Source organism: Paramormyrops kingsleyae, chromosome 8 (assembly GCF_048594095.1).
Source record: "Paramormyrops kingsleyae isolate MSU_618 chromosome 8, PKINGS_0.4, whole genome shotgun sequence".
Taxonomy (NCBI): Eukaryota; Metazoa; Chordata; class Actinopteri; order Osteoglossiformes; family Mormyridae; genus Paramormyrops; species Paramormyrops kingsleyae.
In genome coordinates this window covers 16433281-16454608 of record NC_132804.1, presented here as the reverse complement: position 1 = coordinate 16454608, position 21328 = coordinate 16433281, and the positions used below count along the sequence as shown (strand labels likewise).

The following is a 21328-nucleotide window of genomic DNA, read 5'->3' as shown; positions in this document are numbered from 1 at the left end:
TGCCCACACTGCTCTTGCCAGGATCTGCCACCGATGCCACCTGTTCAGCTCACGGTAGCAAGGATAAGATACATCGCTAAAAGGCTGAGAGTAAAGGGCTCGATCTATCTTCAAAACATGTATCGCAAATTAAAGGAATATTATGTCTCAGAAGTTGATAAATTTATGTGAAGTGGTAAGGATTATTATTTTGTACATAGTTTGTAACATTGGTGACACTTTATGTATTAATTAACCACAAACCAAGTCATAGTTACATAGTTGTGTTAATTCATCATTAATTAATCATGATGCACGTTTTATCTCAAGCAGTCACTGTATTTGTTACTATATCTGTTAATTCTGTAAAACTTTGTGAACTACTGAAGGAACAAGTCATGAATAACACAAGTTAAATACTGATTTGTTCACCACTGAATCATGATTACTTTAGGAACTCCTAAGTTACCATCAAGGAACTACTGAAGGAACAAGCCATGAATAACAAAAAAGTGAAATATTCATGTCTGTTCATCATTAATGAATCGTGACGCATTTTTATCCGTTTAGTCGCACGCATGTGGCGTGACACGCTCAGGCAAGAAATCTTTAATTTATATTATTTCATTATAGAACAAAAATTAGCTGCATCAAAAGCGTTGGGGAAGTTTGCAAACCCTACATACTATTTGCAAGTTAATAAAACTGTTACATTCATGTAAATGAGTGTGCAGACTTGTCTGGAATTGAAATTCGCACGCCAGCCATCTGACCAAAGTTGGTGACGCTAAGGTAGCAACTATATTTGTTCATGATTTGTTCATAATTTGTACTTCAGTAGTAACTGAGTTATTACTAAGGATTTGTGCTCCGTCATAGTACCGTAACATTTACTTTGCGAGTGGATGAAGTTGTTTTAGGTAGCAGCCATAGGTGATTCTACACCCTATTTAAGAAGGTTTCAGTCCCCCTGTTTTCTGTTTCACAGCCCCCTCCTTCCCCCCCGAGAAATACTTTAGCGATTTGTCCCTTATTTTCGTATGCATTTCGTGATCCCCACTCGGCGAATTTAATCGAATTTTAGCTGTAGGCCTATGCTTAGCCCCCCTATGGGTGAAATGCTAGAATCGCCCATGGAATCGACGCTGCCCGCAGCTCTGAGTGATTCGCAGTGGATAGAAGGCGAGTGACAGATACGGCGACCGAGCACCTGGTATGCCTGTCGCATGTCACAAGAGCCCGATTGCATAACATTATCAGCGTGATTCGTTCTTACCATCGTTCTCCTTAAGCAGTCGCCCGGGATACCGGCAAAAGAAACCGACCGACAGTCTACATTGTAGGCTGTTTCAAGTTAGTGTGGTGAGATTTTATTTACTATTATCTGTAAGATTGACTGAGCTATTATCACTACTATAACTACAAGGTTTCCTTTTACGTTTTCTCCCTTTTTCAGATGTTCATGTTGATGTTTGAGAGTTTTATAAGTGTGATTGAAAAAAGAAAGTGAAAAGTACCGCTGCATTAAAATGATGTTTCCATCAGGGAAATGACATTTTCAACAGTGAACAATTAATGTGCATATTTCAGTATAATTAAAATGCCGTTAAACGTAGTCATTTAACGTTAAGGACTGTAACGTGTTGGTTCGTGTAGAAGAGGGATCTTAGGGTTAAATAAACTGCGCCAGAATGTCTGTTATGGTTCAAAACTTCAAGCTTAAGGTGATGGAGGTGGACATAGGCAAGCTTGAATCCTTATAATTTTTGAGGACTTTTGGGTATTTTCTCAAGGAAGATAATAAGGTGTTGTTGTTATTATTATTATTAGTAGTAGTAGTAGTAGTAGTAGTAGTAGTAGTAGTATTTTTTAATTTTATAATCCGAGTTAACATTAAACAATATATCAGTTGTACATTGCCAGTGTAGGAAAGTTTTCAATTATTTTGTTGGTTAAGTACTTATTTAAAACACTTTATTTTTAATTTTTGCAGTTGGAACAGCTGAGCTATTTTACAGAATTTTTAAAAATGATTTTCCTGAAGGTTTTCTCAAGATTTAATTTATCTAGTCAGTATTATGCCTGGCAAAGGCAGAATCCCTGAGTTAAGGAACATTTCTTTTCATTTTGGATACTTGAAGAGAAATTTTGAAAACTTGTAATTGTTGCTTGTGAAAGTACAGCTTGACCAAGTGATTTGTGCCCTAAGCTCATGTGATTCTTTGTCATTTGCGTTAAGAAACCTTTTTTTTGTCTTTTTTGGTGGCCATATGGCTCATTTCCTGTTTTTAACAACATGCATTATAACAGAAGTTTGTTGAGCTTAGCGGCAGTCTTACGTGAAATGGGTCACAGGATGCAGAAATGGGTTAAAATTAATTCATAGTCATTGCATAGCAGCAGTCTCCTCCTGACATACTTTATCTACTCTCAGTTCTTCTACATAGCTGTGGTGTGTGGGACCTTGCACGGAATGATAGTTTTATGGATGTGTGGATGTTTCTCACACCTCTGAGCAATGCTGGCCGTAACAAAAGGGCCTCCTCTATAACATAAACTTTGTGTGTTGAATTCTTATTCCTATTCATTTTTGATACACTCAAAGCTAGCATCAGTTTAGTCTGTACAATTACACTGAAATCAGGAAGAACCTGGTTTGTGGCTTGGGGTTTTTGCACAGGCAGTCTGTCTCAGCTATGGTGCTTCCATTTCAGTACATATTTGGTTAATGTGAGAGGCTCAGTGTGACAAACCATAATAGTCTGCATGGTTCATATAGGAACTTACAAACAGGTGCACACAACAGCCCACTTTAAAGAAGCAGCACAAAACACCGGGTTCCAATGATCTGCTAGTAGTTTGAAGTGAAAATAGGACAGATAGTTCTAGATGAAATATGAACATAGCATCACAAATATCATGTACTTCTTGATTTCTAAAACCAGCTTAGTTGAGAACTGTAATGGACCAAACATCAGTAAAAGTTTTTTTTACTTTAAACCTATGTTTGTTGGAACATGGGTTGTGAGACTGTGCTGTCTTACACATGATTGGTGGTTTTCATGATCTTTTGGTCATTGATGTTGTGACTTTTTGTGGATTTTGTCATATTCGGTTCATTGTACTACATTACAATCAAAGATATTCCACCTAAATATTCAGTCATGCTTAATCCAGTTCAAAACTTTGCTTATAACCCAGCACATCTGACATAATTCCTAGGGTATATAACAGTTTTACATTTGCAGGTGATGGTTAGACTTCAATGCTTCCGGCAATGATTAAGAATGCATCAAGACTGGTAGCAGTGCAACCAGAGTAGCACTATGGCTAGCAGCTGACACACATGACAGGTACTCTGCTAGTCCACAATACTCCTCTTCTTACCCTTAGCTTGTTGTGCAGGCAATGAAGATGGCATGGCTGCTGGTGGCTCTTCTGCATTTTGTGCGGTTGTTGCAGACTTTAGGTAAGACCACTCCAGGTATCTTCTGCAGGAGACCACTTCCTCAAATTCTCCTTGGGTTGCACTGAAACAAGCCGAACAATGAAGTTCTTTCTTGAGTGTTACGTGTTGCTCTCAGTGTGGACAGTTTAGCCTCCACTCTAAGTGTGTTGTGGAGGGGAGGGTGCAGGGGCAGTTATAGGACTGTACTCATAGACCAGAGGCTGGACATGGACACACACACACACACACATACAATTTTGGGAGACAGAGATCTTTTAAGGGAGTCGGGCCCTGTGTTGGTCTGGGTTGGCCAGGGATGAATTTGTCCTGATGGATTGTTCCGGATGTTTCTCAGAGACACCCATGGAATGCAGACCTCAGCCCACCTGTCAAGAGTGCCTGAAAAGCCCATACTGTGCCTGGTGCAAAGAGAAGGTGAGTTTCCTCTTTTCTGTCTTAATCATCAATAGAAGCAAGTAAGCCTCCTATGAACTATTGAGATTTTCATTGCATAGAGGAACTGGCTGTTTGCTGTGCCCATGACAAATATACTCTTGAATGAACACACCCAGTGCCTTTCATTGTCATAACCGATAATGTCCACTATGGTGCCAAGTCAAAAGGAGACTGTAACAGGCCAAATGAACGGGTAGCAGTCTGATACATTCAGGATGCTGGGTGATGCCATTGTCTGTTAGATGTCGAAGCAAAGGTTAGTCTACACTCTAAAAACTGCTGGGTTAAAAACAACCCAATTTGGGTTATTTTGGTAACCCAGCGCTGAGTAAAAAAACCCAACAAGTTGGGTTACACGTTTAACCCAGCATGTTGGGTTGTGATTTTTAACCCAACTATTAGTTAAAAATGACTACACTGCTGGGTTGAATGTAACCCAAAATGGGTCAGAAATTTAATCTAGAAACTTTGGTGATTAAAATTACTAAAATAAAAACAATTCTACAGCAATACATACTTCAGTAATGGAATTTTATTTATGACAAAACATGTAAAAAATGTGTCCATATGAATTTAAGACATTTTTCCCATCTCCACCTCAGCATTAAGACAATTTCTATTAAAATGTATCAAACTGTATCACAGAAACACTGTGACTGAAGTCAGTAACAATGCATCAGACTGAAGTCAGACAAATTAACTTTAGAAAAACACAATTTGAAATATGAAAACTTTTCATAACATTTACATCATGCATAAACATTAATATATGCATAAACATTAATATATCCTGAGATATACAGGAATCATCAGTAAGAATCAATTGCAATGTAATTGCAGAGTAGAGGAAAAATAAAAGTATGTAGAAGTAATAATGAAAAAGCATCTAACTGACTGAAGTCAGAAAGCTTAACTTTAAAATACAAATTTGTGCATAAACATTAACATATCCTGATATATATAAATCATCAACTGCAATGTAGAAAAAAAAATATGTAGAAGTAATAATGAAACGGCATCAAACTGACTGAAAAAACAAACAAAAAAAAAACTTAAGAAAATACCAATTTAAGATTAGGAAAAAATAGGAAAACATTTTATAACTTTCCCATTAACAATTATGTGCAAACATCAATATATCCTGAGATATAAACTGACTGAAGTCAAATTCACTTCCAAGAAAATATGTATTTAAAATATGAAAACATTTCAAACGTCCACTGCAGCAAGTAATGTACTTTGCTCAAGTGCTGTGCCATTTATTATAGCAAAGGCTTGAAAGCAGTGGTTGTCTCCAAGCATGAGAACATAAGGAAATTCAATGGCCTCTTCTGAACGAAGGTACTCAGCCATATTGGTCACAATCTGAAAAAAGGAAAAATAAATAAAAAAGAAATGGTATAGATTCATTAAGAACTCAAAAATGTGTAAAAGTTAAATATCTTTAGAGCTACCTTCAGAACACCTAAAAAACCTTTAGGAGCATAAAAGACCATAACACAGCAAGCTATCAGCATTAGTTAACCACTGACCATGGCCTTGGCACTATGCTTAGAAAATGTCCGTCGAACATATACAAAAGTAATATTTAAAAATTTAACGTTATCCTTTCCAAGCTCCTTCCGATGACGATGTCACGCGCGCTTTCCCGTCCACTGAGCAAGAGATCGGCCGTGAGGTGGAGCACGGCCGTCGCTTAGTCGTTAGGTAATCTCAGTTCAACTGACCGAAAGCCTAAAATTTGCTTGTATATATATTATACAGTAAAGCAAATGTTTTATTTATTATGAACATTGTTAAATACACACTGAATAACTTACGTTTCAGACAGAATTTCACTGGCTTCCCTCTAAAGACGGCGCAAAACTCCGTCAACTCTCGCTGATGTCCCTGGATGTTGACGTGACGTGCGTGCTCTGTTTCACGTCCGCGTTCCCAACCCAGCACTGCTGGATTATAGATCAAGACCGATTTTTACCAAAATTGGGTTAAATCAACCCAATTTTGTTACCCAGCAGTCTCAACCCAGCATTTGGGTTGAAAAAACAACCCAGCGTTTTTTAGAGTGTAGTCAAAATTAGATGCTGTAATGCTAATCACCATTGTCATATGGCATCGAAATATAGTCAAAAAGAGCCATAACTTAATTAACAGAAGAACCTGCAACTAGATTTAAAGCAGTTTATGCTGATAACTACACATTTAGCCACAGAAAGATTGTTGGGACATTCGCTCTGGAACGAAATACAGTGGTACCTCAGAACTCGAAATTAATCCGTTCAGAACTCCGGACTGAATCCTAAAAAGTTCGAGTTCTGATCGAATTTCCCCCATAAGAAATAATGGAAAACCAATTAATTGGTTCCCGGCCCCAAAAAATTACACCGAAATATGTTTTTTTTTTTTTTTGCATTTGCCAAAATGAACCAGACGAAACAAGAAAAGCATATACTGTACTAAACACATCTAAGCACATTTATCAAAACGGTCATTTTTTTAAAGTAAGAAAATAAATGTATACAAACAATGTGTCATGCCCCCCGCTCCTTCCGTGTGCCACGCCCCCTCGTTAACCCTGTGTGGAATCCCCATGTGATCAGCTGTTTCTGGTTGTTGTCATTAGTCCTCTGTATTTCGCCAGCTTTTCAGGTTGTTTCTCCAGTCCAGTCATAGTATTGTCCGTCTGTGTTTTGCCTGCCTTACCTGTAATTAAACCCCGTATTCTCGATACCTCTGCGCCTTTGTCTCCGTTCTGTCCCTGCTGGGCACGACAATATTATTATAATTAAATGTATTAATGGTTTATTATTAATATTAAAATAATTAATAAGAAATCTTTATTTTTAAATGTATTTTATTATATGATAATTACTGTTACTGTCTATCATTGTCTAAATGTATTTTTACTGTCTAAATATACACTCACCTAAAGGATTATTAGGAACACCTGTTCAATTTCTCATTAATGCAATTATCTAATCAACCAATCACATGGCAGTTGCTTCAATGCATTTAGGGGTGTGGTCCTGGTCAAGACAATCTCCTGAACTCCAAACTGAATGTCAGAATGGGAAAGAAAGGTGATTTAAGCAATTTTGAGCGTGGCATGGTTGTTGGTGCCAGACGGGCCGGTCTGAGTATTTCACAATCTGCTCAGTTACTGGGATTTTCACGCACAACCATTTCTAGGGTTTACAAAGAATGGTGTGCAAAGGGAAAAACATCCAGTATGCGGCAGTCCTGTGGGCGAAAATGCCTTGTTGATGCTAGAGGTCAGAGGAGAATGGGCCGACTGATTCAAGCTGATAGAAGAGCAACTTTGACTGAAATAACCACTCGTCACAACCGAGGTATGCAGCAAAGCATTTATGAAGCCACAACACGCACAACCTTGAGGCGGATGGGCTACAACAGCAGAAGACCCCACTGGGTACCACTCATCTCCACTACAAATAGGAAAAAGAGGCTACAATTTGCACGAGCTCACCAAAACTGGACAGTTGAAGACTGGAAAAATGTTGCCTGGTCTGATGAGTCTCGATTTCTGTTGAGACATTCAAATGGTAGAGTCAGAATTTGGCGTAAACAGAATGAGAACATGGATCCATCATGCCTTGTTATCACTGTGCAGGCTGGTGGTGGTGGTGTAATGGTGTGGGGGATGTTTTCTTGGCACACTTTAGGCCCCTTAGTGCCAATTGGGCATCGTTTAAATGCCACGGCCTACCTGAGCATTGTTTCTGACCATGTCCATCCCTTTATGACCACCATGTACCCATCCTCTGATGGCTACTTCCAGCAGGATAATGCACCATGTCACAAAGCTCGAATCATTTCAAATTGGTTTCTTGAACATCACAATGAGTTCACTGTACTAAAATGGCCCCCACAGTCACCAGATCTCAACCCAATAGAGCATCTTTGGGATGTGGTGGAACGGGAGCTTCGTGCCCTGGATGTGCATCCCACAAATCTCCATCAACTGCAAGATGCTATCCTATCAATATGGGCCAACATTTCTAAAGAATGCTTTCAGCACCTTGTTGAATCAATGCCACGTAGAACTAAGGCAGTTCTGAAGGCGAAAGGGGGTCAAACACTGTATTAGTATGGTGTTCCTAATAATCCTTTAGGTGAGTGTATGTATTCAGCTAGTGTAAACATGCATGATGCTATCACAGCGAATGGGAGGCTGAGACTGAAGCGTTACCCTTTGTTTCCGCTGAGAGAAGTGCCACGTGACTCATTTCCCCGCGCATACAAGATATCTTAGGTCGGTGTTCACGGTTTGACTTCTGAGATTCAGATCGAGTTCCAGGTAATTTTTTTTCGAATTGGTTGGTTCGACTTTTAAGAAATTCGAGTTCTAATGAGTTCGAGAACTGAGGTACCACTGTATACATTTTAAACTTAGATATTCTATTCTCTATCACTAACCAGCCCTCAGAATAGGAAGTCTAATTTGGAGATGATATGATCAGTCTGATCATATCATGACAGTAGTATGAAGTCGGTAGATGGTTTTCAGTTGTTTCCTCCTCTTAATCTGGTTACAGACGAGCATTATTTAGTGTAGGCATATGTGCCCTTGGATTATTGCAAGCTGTCCAAAACTTCTGAGGATGATTTTGAACCATCTGAGATGGTTGTTTCCAATCAATATCAGATATTATTTATATTTTTAAAACACTGACCATGCATATAGAAATACTACCCTTTTTAAGAATGTTGAATTCAATTGGAAATTGTACAAATATACCCACAAGATAAACACTTTGATTTCCTAAAAATAAATTTTAAACATTGAATAGCTTTTTGTGTGAGTACCCACCAGCACAGTAAGGTGCCGATTCCTCCTTTCAGAACTGTTCAAGTGTAGCTAGACTTTACCAAGGGCCACAGTGAACTGCCCTTGTATCCCAGTGATCTAGAACACTTTAGAACCAACATCTCTACATTTTTTCTCTTCTCTGTTGCTGCTCTGGTGCATTGGATCACTTCTTTCTAATTTCACTTTTCCTGCAGAGGGAAACTTTTCCTTAATCTGTTTGGGTTTGACATGATTCAGCCATTTTTCTTGTTTATTGTCCGCTGTCTGATGTGGATCATCGAGACTGGATGCTTCTGCCATGCTTTAGAGCGCTGTGTTGGGTCAGTCACCAAAGGACTGAAAGTTCTCTATGTTTCATGAGACCACCGAATCCATTTCCACATGATGCAGAATCGCCATAATGTTTTTTTCACATGCCTTAAATGAGTTTCAAGGTGTTTCAAGTTTTTTTTTTCTTGCACTGCCTTTAGGACCCAGATTATAGTGGGTCTTGTGATATTGTAACATGCACAAACTGACCATACTATTGGGAAAGACAATGTAGCCATCAGATCACGGGTCATTCTCCTCTTGGTTCACTTCTTCATTTTGATGGGACAAATTAATTGTAGTTCTAGTGATGCTCTATACCTTATTCCGTAATGGGAGGCTTACTGGTGTAGCTGTCTTTATTTTGGGCTAATCGTAGCTATTTGATTTCAGGAGAAGGGTAATTAGCTTCTTGAATTGTCAAGAATGAAAACGCTTAGGGAATTATTAATACGGACTTTTATTGGCCAGGTATATGCAAATCCAACTAAGGTGTATAAGTTTAGGATTTTAAATAGTATTTTGAGTATTTACTTTTGGACTTCCACACAAATGTTTTTGGTTACTGTATATAAATGTAAGCAAATAAAAATAACAGATAAATAAAATAAAATAAAATAATATGATGTTGTGTTTCAGTGTCAGATTGTAAATGCATCACAAATGACAAATTTAAAGGGTATGTAGTCACATCGACTGTTGGTACTGCTTTTTACTTTAAGCTACTTTGGATATTAAACAAATAGGACATGTTTCAGGACTTTCTGAAGTTTGGAGAGTCCAATGAGCGGAGGTGTGACAATGAGAAGGCTCTCCGTAAGAGAAATTGTAGCGATGTGTTCAACCGGGACTCGGTCAAAGACACCCGCAGAGACGATGACCTATCCAGTGACCCTGACAACATAGTTCAGCTACGACCACAGAACCTTTACCTAAAACTCAGAGTTGGTGAGTTATTTTTCCATTGTTATTCTCACCAAGCAACAATGCAGCTTACATTTTATATTGTTTCATTTATATTGTTTTTACGGATTCTAAGGTGATTAATACATACAATACTGCAAATTTAAAGTATTACGTAGCTGTCTAGTAAAGTAAATCAATTAAGTTACCTCAGTAGACTTATGGGGAGTAACAATAGAACTACAAGGATCTCTTTACAATCAACTTGTGATTTGGGTATTTAAACAAAGCTACGCAATAAGTTCTCTGGGGCCAAAGTAATATTCAAGTCAGCATTAAAATCTTATTTTGACTTATTTGTACAGTTAGGTGGTCCTTGCCCTGCCAGTCCTAGAATTGTGTCTGCATTTCATCATTATTTCAGGAGAACCAATGACCTTTAATGTGGAGTTCAAACGAGCAGAAGGCTACCCCATCGACCTGTATTATCTCATGGACTTGTCCTACTCCATGAAAGATGACCTGGGGAATATAAAAAATTTGGGGCAGAAGATCCTTGATAATCTGTTGCGTGTTACGCGTAAGGTCCGGATTGGTGAGTACTTGCAAATGAATGAATTATAGCCTTTTTTTGGAAGGTTATATCAACTCTCAGCCTTGGTGTGATGCCTAATAAAACCCGTCTCTGATTTGCTTTTGACCCCCATACCTGCAGGCTTTGGCTCCTTTGTGGACAAGGTATCCATGCCTTACGTCAGCACAGTGAACGCCAAGCTGATTAATCCCTGCCCCAGCCGCCTAGATACCTGCCAGCCAGCCTTCAGCTTTAAAAACGTGCTGGGACTCACAGAAGACGGCAATGAGTTCAAGAGGAAGGTCAGTGAGCAGAAGATCTCGGGCAACTTGGACTCCCCAGAAGGTGGTCTGGATGCTATGATACAAGCTGCAGTTTGTCAGGTAGGAATAGCTGAACTTCTATTTGGTCACTGAGAATTTACAGCATTTTTCCATATGCCATATTTTATATAAATCACAGATTTTTCCTGACCTAATTTAGGTTATAAATCTACATCTATGTGTGCACAGCTTAAATTTATTGATCTGCACGGGAATGTAAAAAATGTATGATTACTAGCCAGGTGAAGGACAGCAGACTGTTTGATCTGTTAGATGTATTGCTTCCTTCCTGTAGGATCAAATTGGCTGGGGCAACGTGACGAGAATCCTGGTCTACACATCTGATGATACATATCACATGGCTGGAGATGGCAGATTGGCTGGGATTTACCATCCCAATGACGGGAGGTGCCACCTAAATGCAGAAGGCGTGTACGATAAAGCCACAATTTACGTATGTGACTGTCAGTAAATACCCACTTTTGTCCATTCCCTCCAGCATTTGTGATCCTTGAACTCTTCTTATATGCACACCACCTAGCAGTTGACCTGAACTCTGTGGGAATTTTGTTACTGCTGCTACTTCATGTCAATCGTGTCTTTTTAGGACTATCCTTCAGTTGGCCAGCTGTCCAGGGTCCTCTCAGCCAACAACATTCAGCTAATCTTTGCCGTTACAGAGCATAGCATTCCAACCTACAAGGTCGGTGACCCTACCTTTGTTTCTTGCTGGAGCAGTATGCCAAGTAACAAGCTAATTATTCTCTGTTCTTCGACCCCCCCCCCCCCCAGGCACTAAGTCACCTAATCCCGCAATCGGTAGTTGGAGTTCTTGAGAAGGACTCCAGCAATGTAGTCCAGCTTATTTCAGATGCCTATGGGGTGAGTACTGCGTCCAAACGCAACAGCCTCAGGTTGCATGTGCTGTTGACAATAATGCATGGAGTCTCAGTCGTCACAGCAACACAGAAATCAAATGTGGTCAGCAGCTTTTCAAGTTCACACATGATGTTGTGAGAACATTACAGCAACAGGAAATAACATATTTATCTCTACTGTAAAATATCAACCATGCCAAAGCATTAGGGAGAGGACTTACAGAAACAGGCAAAATGTGGCAACAGTAACTGCCCATTTAAGCAGTAGCTGTAGAATTAGGGACTGGTAACTGTAGCAATCACAGAGAACATCAGCAGAGAACAGCACAGGTGGACATGACAACCTACCTGCATCTGCAGGTGATTACAATGGACAGTCACTCCAATATCATAAACATTAGAAGCATAAACCAATGACGTTAGGTCACAGACTGAGAAATGAAAGAAAACAGAGTCAGCATAGAGTACTGTGAACAGCGTACTCACACCACAATGAGAAGTGGAACATAAATGGTGCAGATCCAGTAAATTGCTGTTATATCCAGGACATGCTCTGTGTCATGTTGGGGCATAATTCGCAGTCCACAATGCGTCTTACAGACAAAGGCAACTTGGTAATACTTTACTTAAAGCTGACATCTTCATAATACATTATAATGGATGGTATAAGAATTAATAAAGCATTGCAGCATCTTCTATTGATAGTTATAAGGCATTATAGTGTTGATTATAATGCTTCATAAGCTCTAGCAAAGCTGTCATCTGTAATGCACAATTGATACCTTCATAATACATTATAATGGTTGATATAACAATTAATGATGCTTTGTACTGCGTTATGAAAATATAGTGCATTATAGATGAGAGCTTCATAAAACATTCCTAATGCATAAAAAAACACGGCTATAATGTCCTTTTATAAATATCTATAGCAATGTTTATAATGCTTTATGAATGCATTATAATGTGTTATGAATGTGTTCATAGAATTTTATATACATGGCATTTACAGAAAGTGTTAACAGGAAATGTGTTACAAATTTAACTCAACACACGGAAACAAAACAGACCATGAGGGATCTAAAAGAAGGCAAGTAACCTTCTTAAATTTACCACAGGGAAACACACACTATACTAAGAACAAGCTTTTCACCAGGGAATAACTAACAGCAAACATACTCACACACAGACAGTAGCCAACAAGGGAACTGAGAACAGGCAGGGATTTATATACACAAGTAAAAAGGTCTAGATGAGGGACAATCGTGGGTCATTAATGATTATTCAAATACTAGGGACTAGGAGATAAAAAGACATAGCAGAAACAAGGAATACAGGGCATGCATAGGAACTGGGCACAAACAAGTCAAACAATGACACTGCGGGCAAGGGTAGACCAGGGTACATAAAGACAAGAAACTTACAAGGACTTAAAAGAAAGAATTTTGGGGCACATAAACTGTCCAAAGTTGTTGAGGCTGGTCTCTGGCCAGCTCTGAACTTGCAGCGGTTTGGGATTTATGGTTCTCAGCCAGGAGCTCAGCCCCTTTAGTCACACGGTGAGGACTGTGAGGGAAACTGTGAGGACTATGACTGGGACAAGACCTAAGGGAACTACAGCAGACATTGACACTGAGAACTTAAATATAAAGACATGGACTGGACTAAGCACATAGAAAAGACCAGCAACACATCCCATATTACTGAAATAAGAGAAAAATGTTTTTATATATTAATTCAAAAATATAATGTTCGTCATTTCCATTGATGAATGAATTTAGTTTTTAAGCCCTTGAACAAAGGATTAATGAAAAATTAATATAGTTTATGAAAATGCACATATGCAAGTGTAAAATAAGTATCAGGTTTCCATGCAGTTAAAACTTTCATATCCTCTGGGTGCCTGAGGTCATGCTATGATGGTGACAGGCCTGCTTAGTTACTTTAAAGGGTTGTTTTGTTTCTAAGCCAGGGATTCATCTTATTCTAAAGCCACTTCACAATGCTGTCCCCTGGTGCTTTCAACAGTGTAACATAAGATTATTTCCTTTATTGTCATTTTATCATGCACTTTCATACAATCAAGAATGAAATACCATTCCTCCTAAACCACCAGTGTAAATAGATAAATAAAAAAAAAAAACAACATACACAATACACATAACAACCCGTATCCATGGTGATCTGTGGTGCATTTGCAGGGAGTAGCAGCATGAAAAATCTTTTATGCAGCATATCTTTTATAGTGCGTTTAACGATGCAGCAGCATGTACTGAAAAATAAATCCTCACATCCTGAGGAACAAATCTGGTATGAAACCTGGTTGTCCTGGTACGGATACTCCTGTACCTCTTCCCTGAAGGCAGGAGGGAAAACAGGCTGTAGGAGGGGTGGTCAGGCTCCATGATGATGCTGGAGGGCCCTGCAGATGCGGCGCTGGTTGAAGATCTCCAGCAGGGTTGGGAGATGGGCACCGGCGATCTTCCCAGGTGTTCTCACTACCCTGTTCAGCTGTTTTTGTTCAGAGGTTGTGCAGGTTCAGAACCAGACAGTGATACACTAGGTCAGAACACTTTCAGTGATGCCCCTGTAAAAGGTGATGAGGGATGGGATGGGTAGGTGTAAAGGAAAAGCTGTAAAATCATCTCAGGACCTCTGCACACCTAGCTACCACTACAAGGTTTTCTGAAGCTGGCAGCAAATAAGGATGTATGGACAATGTCAGAAAATGTCATGCATCACCTTCGCCTCTGTGGGATGGAAATTCAGTAGCCTACTGTGTTACCATTTCAGCTTCACGTTCTGTGGTTCCCTGCAGCTTCCTCGTTGCCCTTTCATGCTTATCTGACACACATTTCAGAACGGAAGCCGTCTAGCATGCAACTGGCTGGCTCGCACGCTTTACTGTCTGTGCTGGAAGGAACATGTGGTTTACAACCAGAAGTCTTGATAAAATATTTGCCTGATATTTGTCTTAGTCTTTCAGTACTGTAGTGGAATATTCTTCAGAGCTTGCCTGAGATTTCTGGGTTTGACGAATAATCTCTAGTTTTGTAAAGAAATGCTCAACAAAAAGCTGCCAGATCACAGGCCATGCTGGGAATCCTTTTTCCAAGGTGGTACCTTTGGCAGATCCTGCTAATAGCCTCTGTAATGCTTAATTTCTTGCTGCTGTATTTGACTGCACTGATTTAAGCTGATTTGAGATAATGCATCTGTGAAAATAAGTAGAAATGTCTCTGATAAGTGGGGTCCATTGGGTTTCCACAGAACCTGTCCTCTACTATCCTTCTGGAGTACCAGCAAGCTCCTCTAGGCTTGAATATCTCATTTAGATCTCAGTGTAGCAAGGGAGAGTACAGCGAATGGGACAGGACGGGAAGATGCAACAACGTGAAAATCGGGCAGCAGGTGAGAAGAGGGGCTGGCAGAGGATGGGAGGGGGTCTGAGAGAACATGTGAGAGGGAGGGCTGACGGAAACACTGCTGGGCACTTTGTCTTTCCCCAGGTCAACTTCGCTGTCAGACTGAGCGCCTCGACATGCCTGTCAAAGGCCGAGACCTTCCTCATAAAGGTACAGGGGCTTCGCGAGGAGCTGAAGGTCACCGTGGAAACGCTGTGCGACTGCGATTGTGACGACCGGGAGCACAGCGCCACCCACTGCAATGGCGATGGGACCCTGCATTGTGGCATGTGCAGGCAAGTCTGCAGCCAGTTATCGATAAGAGATAATGCCACAGGAATGCTTACTGAATTACCATCATTACAATTACCCTTATTTATTCCTTTTTGATTTAATCATTTGACTTAAACCAAACATTTGGTAGCTGCAAAACAGAGGAAACATTATTATTATTATTATTATTATTATTATTATTATTATTATTATTATTAAGGCAAGTCAGTTATTTCCAGATTATAGATGTTGTTCTAGATTTTACTGCCAGTAACCAGTGTTAAAAATATTAATACCAAATATGAGCATTTCTCATAACTAACCCGAAATGTGTGTTCAGCTGTACCTGAAACATAGACATTTTGGAAAGGCAGTATTTCTGAGGTGCTTATAGAGTAACGCTGTGCTCGCTGATGGTCCAGCTGTTACGGGAACCACCTGGGTCAGAGATGTGAGTGCCAGCGGCAGCGGGACACGGATACAGTGCATGAAATAGAGGCTCAGTGCCGGCAAAGCAACAGCTCGCAGCCGTGCAGTGGGCAGGGCAGTTGCGAGTGCGGCAAGTGCCAGTGCAGGAGCCCCTACTGGGGTGAATTCTGCCAGTGTGACGACACCAGCTGTGAGAGGTTCGACGGCAAGATGTGTGGCGGTGAGCGGAGGCGGGGTTTGGGGCCTTCAGACTTCCTCAGACTGAGACTAAGATTAAACAAGTGGTTATTATCAGGTTATTACTGTGTGATGTTGGCTTCACGCGTGGTGTCCTGTCACTGCGACCCTAATTTGGCTACCTGGTCATTGAAGATTGACTAATATAATGTTATTTTGTGAAAAATAATTACATAATTATGCCTTGGCCCCAGTCTGTCAGTTTGTTAAAGCCCTGATTCGTGAGTTTATACCTGTCCTCCAATTTGTCTGGCTCCTTTAGTCACAAGTAAAGTCTTCTGTACATTCTGTCATGCAGACCAAGGTGCCTGTAAATGTGGAAACTGTCAATGTAAAGCTGGCTTCAGTGGCTCAGCCTGCGAGTGCGACACCCGAACTGACAAGTGCAACAAAGGGTCACTCATGTGCAACAACCATGGCAACTGCATATGTAACCGCTGCAAATGTGAGCCCGGCTTCTTCCGGGACCAGTGCACGGAGCTGTCATCACCCTGCCAAACATATAAGTAAGTTTCAGTGGGGATTGGGCAAGTTCCTTCATTTCAAGGTCCCAGCCTTTGAAGACACCTTAAGATCTTGCACAGAAACCCATGCTATCATAACAAGGTCTTGCTCAAGGGACCATGTGTAAATAAACTGAGAACACAGCCTGGTGTACTCACTTTACTCAGCACACAGCCTGGTGTACTCACTTTACTCAGAACACAGCCTGGTGTACTCACTTTACTCAGAACACAGCCTGGTGTACTCACTTTACTCAGCACACAGCCTGGTGTACTCACTTTACTCAGAACACAGCCTGGTGTACTCACTTTACTCAGAACACAGCCTGGGGTACTCACTTTACTCAGCACACAGCCTGGTGTACTCACTTTACTCAGAACACAGCCTGGTGTACTCACTTTACTCAGAACACAGCCTGGTGTACTCACTTTACTCAGAACACAGCCTGGTGTACTCACTTTACTCAGAACACAGCCTGGTGTACTCACTTTACTCATTTGAAGGGTGAGCTTGGGTTGTGCCATCTTCCCACAGTAATGCAAGGAGTCCACATTTGTTTTAGCTTTAATCTTTGTCCTTGTGTCTCATCAGTTGCTTTATTTTAGTGAATGACCAGAAGTTTCACTTCTTCCCTCACACTAAAGGAACTGTGTGAAATGCACAGTGTTAAAAGAGGGAAAGGAAGGTCTGGAGGCAAACTGCTCTGAAGTCTGCGGTTCCGTCAGGCCTTCCCGCATCCCCGACGCCCAGCAGTTTGACTGCCAAATTGAGGAAATCACCTTTGAAGTCGAAATGGATAAAGAAAATGGAGCTATCAAAATTGCCTATGCTGACACCCCTGGTGAGTCACCAGACTTTTATGTGTGCTGAGTATGAGTCCTTCACTAGACCATATCTACCAGTTCAATTGCCCCGCCCCACACTACAGGTACCATTGACAAGACGCGCGTGGCCGTTGGTACTGCTGTGTCCGCGGTGATTCTCATCGGCATTTTGATCATTATCGTTTACCGTGTGCTGCTGGAGGTATACGACCGGAGGGAATATCGCAAATTCGAACTCGAGCAGAAGAAAGTGGAGTGGAAAAGTGTAAGTGTCACCCTTCAGGATGAAACTAAGCTACATGAAAATGTTTAGTCCATGTTATTGCCCTGTAGTCTAGCCTAGTTACTTTGATGCTCATATTTAAGTTCATGCGTAATTTTCCCTCTTTTTTGCGAGCTGGAAATTTTTACAACAGCATCTCAGGTTCAAATACTTGCTTAAAAGGATAAAAGCAAATTTCCCATAAGGACCTGAATGAGGTAGAAGATTATAAGTGTTATGTGCCTAACTGCTGGGCTGCTTACTATCAAATCCAATGGCCTGCATAGCCTTACATAATGTGTAACTACATCATTTGCAAACTACTTTTTGTATTATCTTAGATTTTTTAACAAGCAACCCGAAGGACTTTAAAATAATCCTCAGCTATTGAGCTAAACTGCCAGTGTGCATATAGACTTATTATTTCAGATTAGCCATGAGGGGAATTTGTTTATTGCAGACAGTGTCCAAATACTGTATACTTGTGCAGGTTTTCTGTCGCGCCTAACAGTCTGTTCTCCCCTGCAGTCACAGAACCCACTTTTCCAGGGTGCCACCACTATAACCATGAACCCAATGCATGTGGAAGATTGACCCAGCGCTGACAGAAAGAAGAGGACATTCACTTCTATGCTTTCTCATTGTCCTGTTCTGTAAATGTTTACTGCTGTCCTAAATTCAGGCTGCACAGCCCTAGAAGTACCACAATTATGTTACTGCATATAATGTCAGTGAACTAAAAATCCACTGTTTCTGACTCATCAAGATTACTGTTTCAGTCAAGATCTGAATTTCTTCCTAACTGTGACGTTAATACATTCAAAAATAAGATAAGAATTTTATTAATTCTTGGGGGAAATTGTTATTGTTAAAAAAACCTTCCAGCACAGTAGCCCCCATCATAAAAGTAAATAAAGAAATAAATTACATGTAAAATACATACAAAAAGATGGTGTAATTTACTTGATAATACTTTAGCATGTGGTTCATCTATGTACTTTTTTATAGTTTAATGTATTAATTTATTAATGTTGTAATCACTGGTTATCAGAAGGTACATGTTTGGATAACAGCATTTGAGATCTGTTTCTTGAATTGCCCTGCATTTGAATTGCTGTAAATGATTGTCGTTTTGTTTGTTGGGAGCTGATTTTCCTATAACAAATTTATGTACCTTTTTACAAAGCCCCTGAAAGGACTTGTACAAAAAAATGAAATGCTCTGACTTTCACGTTCGTACGCAAAACTCTCTCTAACGTAAGACCATTTTATTTCTTTGCACAGGTCCCTTCAGGAATTCAATATCTTTTAATGGATTTTGAGGAAATTTATTTATTTACATTTAATATATGAAAAGTATATGGGGCCTATTAGCCTCAAATCTTTTGAGTAGAGGGTTTGAATCCCCCGTGTGTGAGTAGAGGGTTTGAATCCCCGTGGGGTACCTTTTGGGTGTTCTTCCCCTGTTGTGTGTGTTTTCTCCAGGTTCTCCAGTTTCTTCCTGCAGTCCAAAGACACACAGTTATCCCAGCTGGCATCTCTAAATTGCTCATAGTGCACATACTTCTCCTGCAATTAGCTGGCATTCCATCCAGGGTGTTCTTCCCCTGTATCCTGTGCTTCCTGATCTTAAACCCAACCAGAACAAGTGGCGTAAGATGGAAGGATGGCATGGATGTGAAAGCTGCAGTACATTATTTTTCTCTCCACTATCAACAAAACCCACTGGAAAAAGCTGTCAGCACCATTTCACTGGGTTTGCACATAATAGCATTATGTTTGAAAATGTGGCTTGTTAGGCATGTCAATGTCTGACTATTAATGAATGACAACTAATGACACAACCATCCTCTTAGAAATACTGCAGGAGCAGTTTTACCATATAGTTAAACACAGAGCACTGTAAAAATCTGACACATTATACCACTTAATGTTATATTCACAAAGAAAACTACAGTATGCTGTCATTTTGTGAATCATTTCAGGTCAGATTCACATATGCCCTGGAAAGAATGTATCAACAACTTTGACATGAAAATTCATTTGGGTGAGTCTCGGTAACAAGACATAAATGTTCCATTATATATTTTTTGTATTTTACATACAGTCATTTGAAAAAGAAACTACATACAGTCTCTATCAATCTATCAAAGGTTTTATGTATAAGGACAAAAAAATCATCTGGTAATTAAAAGGTCTTGAAATTAGGTAAATACTACCTTAGATGAACAACTCAAGACTCGAGAATGTTTATGGTCAGCTCCAGCTGGTCTGGAGTATTCCAGTTTGTGTTAACACTACCACGGAGCAAAGACATCAGCAACAATCTTAAAGAAGCAAATGTTGCTGCCCATCAAACTGGGAAGGGTTATAAGGCAAATTCCAAACATTTTAAAGTCCATCATTCCACAATGAGAAAGATTATTCACAAATGGATAACTTTCAAGACAGTTGCCAATCTTCCCAGGAGTGAACATCCCAGCAAATTCACCCCAAGGTCAGATCATGCAATGCTCAGAGAAATTGCAAGAAACCTGAAAGGCTTTCTCCTGGCATAAAGTATGGCTTGTTCAGAAGGGATGACAGGAGAAAGTCTCTGTGTTTGCCGAAAACCAAGCAGAGCACAAACACCTCATAACAACTGTCAAACATGGTGGTGGAGGGGTGATGATTTGGGATTGTTTTGCAACCACAGGACCTGGGCACCTTGCAGTCATTGAGTCGACCATGAAATATAAATATATACCAAAGTATTGTAAGTCAAATTTGAGGCCAACTGTCCGACAGCTAAAGTTTGGCCAAAATTCGGTCATACAACAGGACAATGATCCCAAACACTACTAAACCTACAAGAGAATAGCTGAGAAAGAAATGAATCAAGGCATTTCAATGGCCCTGGACTGTAAATCTAGACCACAACCTGATGGAAATGTTGTGGTGGGACCTTAAGGGAGCTGTGCATAAGTGAATGTCCACAAACCACAATGAACTGAAGCAACCATGTAAATAAGCGTTGGCCAAAATTCCTCTACAATGATGTGAGAGACTGATCGTCATAAAGAAAATGATTACTTCAACTTATTGCTGCTAAAATTGTACTTAGTTTTTCACACATGGCTTCACCATTTAAATAAATAATGACATGGTGAATCTGCTGTGTGTTGTTTTTTGAGGTTAGATTTAATTAATCTTAGAACCTGCTAAGGACCACATTTTTTGTTGTTGTTGTTATGGCCTGATATTGATATAATAATAATAATACAATTTAATAATTAATAACTGTTATACAGAAAGATACCCTGGAAAACCAAGGGGTGTGCATTGTTCCCTAGAGTCCGCTCATCAAAGCACACTTCACAGGACATGCCTATCTCATTTGGTTTTAGAGCTATTAACCTATTCAGGTATTGCCCCAATGGCATATAATATGGATATAATATTATAATAACTATTACAGACAAAAATAACCTGAAAATCCAGGGGGCGTGTGTTGTTCCTTAGAGTCCACTGTTCAATGCACACTTTACTAGGTGTGCCTATCTTGTTTAGTTTTAGATCTATTAACCCATTAGTATATTGCCCCATTGCACATCAAATGCATACAATATAATAATCAATAACTAGTACAGACAAAAAATAACCTGAAAATCCAAATGGTATGCATTGTTCCCTGGAGTCCACTGATACAAGCACA

At 39.9% G+C, this 21328-nt stretch overlaps 1 protein-coding gene across 4 annotated transcripts; it reads left to right on the top strand.

Annotated features, from left to right (window-relative positions):
* The first annotated feature begins 709 nt into the window (after nt 1-709).
* On the top strand, nt 710-20739 carry itgb7 (integrin, beta 7). Of its 4 annotated transcripts, XM_023840841.2 has the most exons (17): nt 898-1192; nt 1275-1341; nt 3385-3448; nt 3783-3862; nt 9782-9971; nt 10351-10521; nt 10642-10883; nt 11119-11277; nt 11431-11526; nt 11616-11705; nt 14972-15112; nt 15211-15401; nt 15801-16027; nt 16343-16550; nt 17193-17389; nt 17477-17637; nt 18163-20739. In XM_023840841.2, exons 3-17 carry the CDS (start codon nt 3388-3390, stop codon nt 18226-18228), a joined length of 2280 nt encoding a protein of 759 aa, XP_023696609.1. In that variant the 5' UTR covers nt 898-1192; nt 1275-1341; nt 3385-3387; the 3' UTR covers nt 18229-20739. The 4 variants fall into 4 exon arrangements, with proteins under 4 accessions (XP_023696611.1, XP_023696610.1, XP_023696609.1 ...); XM_023840843.2 differs by lacking the exons at nt 898-1192; nt 1275-1341 and adding an exon at nt 710-771; XM_023840842.2 differs by having other exon boundaries at nt 897-1332.
* Nucleotides 20740-21328: the final 589 nt, after the last annotated feature.

Excerpts from the sequence above, each read along its gene's own strand:
- itgb7 (XM_023840843.2), top strand. The coding sequence starts at position 3,388 with ATGAAGATGGCATGGCTGCTGGTGGCTCTTCTGCATTTTGTGCGGTTG. Across the intron at positions 3,449-3,782 it reads GCGGTTGTTGCAGACTTTAG|AGACACCCATGGAATGCAGA; the intron begins GTAAGACCACTC and ends GATGTTTCTCAG. Across the intron at positions 3,863-9,781 it reads GTGCCTGGTGCAAAGAGAAG|GACTTTCTGAAGTTTGGAGA; the intron begins GTGAGTTTCCTC and ends GACATGTTTCAG.